This window comes from Trachypithecus francoisi, unplaced genomic scaffold (genome assembly GCF_009764315.1).
Source record: "Trachypithecus francoisi isolate TF-2019V2 unplaced genomic scaffold, Tfra_2.0 Lachesis_group13, whole genome shotgun sequence".
Taxonomy (NCBI): Eukaryota; Metazoa; Chordata; class Mammalia; order Primates; family Cercopithecidae; genus Trachypithecus; species Trachypithecus francoisi.
Window position 1 is genome coordinate 39,369,690 of NW_022681458.1, and position 5,050 is coordinate 39,374,739.

Below are 5,050 nucleotides of genomic sequence, written 5' to 3' on the forward strand. Positions count from 1 at the left end.
CATTGCCACCTTGGGAGCTGCTTGACCTCTGCTTGGTTTACCTAGAAGGTAGAGGAAAGCCTTCAGCTGAGAACACTCTACAAGCAAGGCCTTTAATCTCCAAGTATCTACTGACTTTCCCTAGCACCTGAACTCAAAGCATTTAAGGATTACCAATCTACATAAGTTATATTAGAATACAAAACACTGATCAGTTAAAAAAACAAAGAAAACACCCAAACACCCAAAAACTCACTGAATTCTTCACCAGGGAAACACTACCAAAAAAAAGCAGCAAATATAAAAACTATCTTCCAGTCCCTTTTGAATATGGATTTCATCTCCTAAGGGCAGTAAAAACATGGATCGGACAGCACTTCTCTAAAAGAGATGCTTATTCAATACCTTCCATAGTCATCCAAAGCAGGATGTAGAAAGGCTTAGGGGTGTGTAGTGGGGTGGTGTGGAGGAAGGCAGGAAGCAGCAACAACAGTAAAAAAAATTAAATGACAGTGAAGGCATCCATTATACTCTGTATCTTAAAGGCAGGAGAAAAAAAGACCTCAATAACATATACCATTCTCTTTTACGGGGGACACACCCAGTGGTGTCCCTCCATACTTTTTTCTCATACTTTCCTTCTTTCTCTTCTTTGGTTTAATATTACAGGAATAGTAAACTAAATAAATGTTCATTTTGTATTTAAAAAAATTTATTTGTGATCTGTACATGTGATAAAGTGGGGCTTCGTTGTAGACCTTTAAAGGCAAAACAAAACAAAAATCCAAAGTAAAAATGTATAAATACAATATATATTTTCTTACAAAAATGGGAGATTTACAAAATATACATACTGTACTTATCTCTATTTTACAAATTTCACATGCACTTAAAAGATACAGCACAAAAGATGCCAAAACCTGTGTAGAAGTTCTAAAAATCTGACAGATGAGATAGTTTTGAAGGTTGAAGAAACACAAGATCAATTTTAACTTTAATGTAAAAAGCAGTTCCACTCAAGTGAACATTACATATATAAAGTAACTTGTACACTTTACAGTACCCTCCATGATTGGCATTTAAAAACTGTTCTGAGAAACAGGATAGTGTTGCAAGATTGGAGGGTAGTGTCAAAGGTGGGGTAAAGGTTTGCTCCCATGATTCTCTGCTCAGCTTTACCCCATCATGCAAAAGAATTCGAGTTCTATTACAGAAAAAAAGTACATGATTTAAGATTAATAAATTTAAGTCTTCCAGCACATTTCAAAGAACTCCAGAATCACTTTGAAGTTTACCTCTTTTAATGACTTTCTTTAAAGATGGGGCCCATGGTTCGAACTTTCCTCTTCGTTCACTATGGTATCTGCTGATCACCTCCCAACCCAATCACACAGAGACAGGGTCAGCATACGCATGATGTTTTAGAAACAGATTGATGGAACCAAGAAAACAGGACAAAATGGCTCTTTGCTTTTTTTTTTTTTAATTAACTTTCCTTTATTATGAGGCTGAAGATATTATGTTTTTTACCTCAAAGGATCCAAATGGGAGAAAAAATATAGAAAAGAAACCTAAATATAGGCTTATAGCAAGGGAAAAAAAAATGAAGGGAGAGATTTCCCTGAATATTTTAACAGTCTGTTGGATCATGTGTTCCAAATTAAATTTATTTAAAGCAGACAACAAAACCTCTTACATTTCCTTTAGCAAAGTCAGAACCTCTGGCTTAACGGTGTGTGATAGCGCACTGCTCTTCACTTTTCCTTAAAAAGGAATGTTTATCTCAACCAAATTAACAACCAAAGGGAAACCTCAGATTTGCGCTGCTTTGCCTATAAAAGTTGCTGTCTTCACAGTTATGCCTTTCCACAGGGAGACACTTTTGTTTCCTCTTTTGTCTCTTACAACAAAGACAAGGGGAAAAATGCATTCCTGTTTTGAAAAGCAACAAGTCATCACTTCTTTTCAGGGTATTAGACCAAATAAAACACCCGTCTTCCTGCCTCCTGCCTTCCCTAGAAAATGAAAAAGTAGCAGAAATACCTACTACACGTCTCCTTGGCCTCATCTCAAAATGTTATCATCATTTCTTTTGCATCCTCACATTAGGATTCTAGCAGACAGGCCTCCCAAGACTTCTAAATGCTTATTTTACAAGACTTGAAAGGAGTACGCGAGAAAAAACAGGCAGGAGGGGGCAGGGGAGGAGAGACCGTAATGTCTGACCCTGGAAATTAACCCATCTGGGCTCCAGTTTGGCCCCAGTGAAAAGAGATTATGGTTTGACCACTGCTTGACAAGGACACCGCAGGAGGCCCTCCCTCTTTCCAACAAAGCAGCCACCGCCGACAGGGCTGTACCTTTCCCGGGGCCTCACAGGGGTCTAGACAGGCCACTCGCCCTGCAGCAGGGGGATCAGTCACAGTCCCTATTCAGCCCCGGAGCCTGGAGAAACTCACAGCAGTCTCTGCTGGTCTCAATCTTCTCTTAGGCCCAAGCTGGCCTGTACCTTTCACGATTCACGTCGTCGTTATCATTATCTTACTGCAAGTCTTTGCCTGAAGTCTTTTCATCCAAACCGCTTTCCACCCAGGTCTCCTTTTCCAAATCACCCCTCGCCCCAAATCTGCAAAGAACTTCTCATTTCCAGGTCACTTCTCAGTAGAGGGGGAGGTTACAGAAACAGGCCCCCACCCAGCAGTTCTTTCCCTACCGTGCCTCTCCTCTTGCAAGAGGGCAGGGGTGGGAAAGGTAGGGAGGGGCCGGGGCTCATACCGCAGTTTCCCCCTTGCTGCTGTGGCTGAGTCTGTGGTAGAAGCGGCGCCACGACTGCAGGGTCTTGCCCGACCAGATCCAGAAGCCAGTGGTGATGCCCACGATCATGGTCATCAAGTACTTGATCATGAAGACGGTGAAGTCGGGGCTCATGGGCGGGAAGTGGCCGGGCGGGCAGGGCACGGCATAGCTCTTGCACGTCTGCAGGAGCCAGGTGCGCTCCCAGTGCTCGCGGAAGGCCTGCTCGTAGAAGTAGCAGGCCAGCACGATGGTGGCAGGCACTGTGTAGAGCACGCTGAAGACGCCAATGCGCACCATGAGCTTCTCCAGCTTCTCGGTCTTGGTGCCGTCGTGTTTCATGATGGTGCGGATACGGAAGAGGGACACGAAGCCGGCCAGCAGGAAGGACGTGCCGATGAAGAGGTAGACGAACAGAGGCGCCAGCACGAAGCCCCGCAGCGCGTCCACACTGGACAGGCCAACGTAGCACACCCCGCTGAGCAGGTCCCCGTCTACCTGGCCCATGGCCAGGATAGTGATGGTCTTGACGGCGGGCACGGCCCAAGCTGCCAAGTGGAAGTACTGTGAGTTGGCCTCGATGGCCTCGTGGCCCCACTTCATGCCGGCCGCCAGGAACCAAGTGAGAGACAGAATGACCCACCAGATGGAGCTGGCCATGCCGAAGAAGTAAAGCACCATGAAGAGGATGGTGCAGCCCTCCTTCTTGGTGCCCTGCGCCACCGTGCGGTAGCCATCGTCCGAGAAGCGCTCCACGCACACGGCGCGGTCCTCCAGAAGGAAGCCGGCCACGTGCGCCACGGCCACCATGAAGTAGCAGCCCGACAAGAAGATGATGGGTCGCTCTGGGTAGCTGAAGCGCCGCATGTCCACCAGGTAGGTGAGAACGGTAAAGAGCGTCGAGGCGCAGCACAGCACCGACCACACGCCCACCCAGAGGCGGGCGAAGCGCCTCTCCTCCTCCTTAAAGTACATCAGGCCATTGGCACGGCCCGGTTCGCACGGGGCGCCGCAATCCCGCTCACCCAGGAAGCGGTAGCCCAGGTAGGGGGGCACCTTGAGCTGACGGGGGCATGAGAAGGGGAAGGCGGGACGCCCCCTGCCATCTGAGGCCCCCGGAGGCAGCGCGGTGAAGGGCAGGTCCGGCAGGTAGGGCGCGGTAGGGTAGGCAGTGGGGCCGCCGCCTGGACCCCCGGAGCCGTCTGACGTGTTCTGGCCCACGCAGATCTCGCCCGCGCCGTGCACCGGGAAGTTCTCGCAGCGCAGCCGCTCGGGCCACTGGAAACCGAACTTGTTCATGAGCGCCTCGCAGCCCTGGCGGGCGCGCTCGCACAGAGAACGACACGGCGGGATGGCCTGATCTAGCACGGTGCACACGGGCGCGTACATGGAGCATAGGAAGAAGCGGAGTTCGGGAGAACACTGCACCTTCACCAGCGGGTAGAACTGGTGCACCTCGAGGCCCGCGTCCTCTTGGTTCGTGTGGCCCAGCAGGTTGGGCAGGATGGTCTGGTTGTAGGCGATGTCCGTGCACAGCGGGATGGAGATGGGCTGGCAGAAGCCGTGGTCCGGCACGGAGATGCCCTTCTCTCCGTGGTACGGCTGCGCCCCGGCGCCCGCGGACAGCGCGCCCAGCAGCGCCAGCATCAGGGCGCAGAAGCCCAGGGACAAGCGAGGGGCGGCCGCGCCGGGGTCCCGCATCGCCGGCCGCGAGTGCAGCGGTGCTCTCAGCCCGAGGAGTGCGACGAGGCGGTTGGGAGAGGCAACGATGCGGGGAGGCGCCGCCGCGCCGGGCGCATGAGAGTCCTCACGGCGCCGGGGCCGGGCCGTGGGCGGCTGGGAGCAAAGGGCGCTGCCGCCTGGGTGCCCGCGCCGCGGGGGCGCCGCCGCCGCCGCCGCCGCTGCCCTGCACTCGCAGGGCCGCTGGGGGCCCAGAACTCGTCAGCCTGGGTTGGGGGCGCCGAGGAGGGCCGCCTCGCTCTCCCCGAGAGGACTTAACGGTGCGGCTCCCTTCGCCGCGAGGAGCAATAAGCGGCTCCGGGCACCCTTCAAAGTTTGCCCAAGTCTCTGGACCCCCGGCGCACGGCAGCGCGCACGCCCCCCGCGCCCGGTCGGGCTCCCTCCAGGAGAACCCCCTCCAGGAAAACCCCTGGCGCCGCCGCCCGCTCGCCCCGGCCGCCGCCTCCGCGGTGCTGCCCCGCCTCCTGGCCTCCAGGCTCCTCTCGCCGCCGCCTCCTTCGCCTCCTCCTCCACACCCCACTCCTTCTTCAACCCCAAA

General features: G+C 53.0%; 1 protein-coding gene across 1 annotated transcript; it reads right to left on the reverse strand.

Annotated features, from left to right (window-relative positions):
- Positions 1 to 673: 673 nt before the first annotated feature.
- FZD7 (frizzled class receptor 7) lies at positions 674 to 4,557 on the reverse strand. The gene has a single exon (XM_033230686.1). The coding sequence runs from the start codon at positions 4,471 to 4,473 to the stop codon at positions 2,749 to 2,751; it is 1,725 nt and encodes a 574-aa protein (XP_033086577.1). The 5' UTR covers positions 4,474 to 4,557; the 3' UTR covers positions 674 to 2,748.
- Between the last annotated feature and the right edge of the window lie 493 nt (positions 4,558 to 5,050).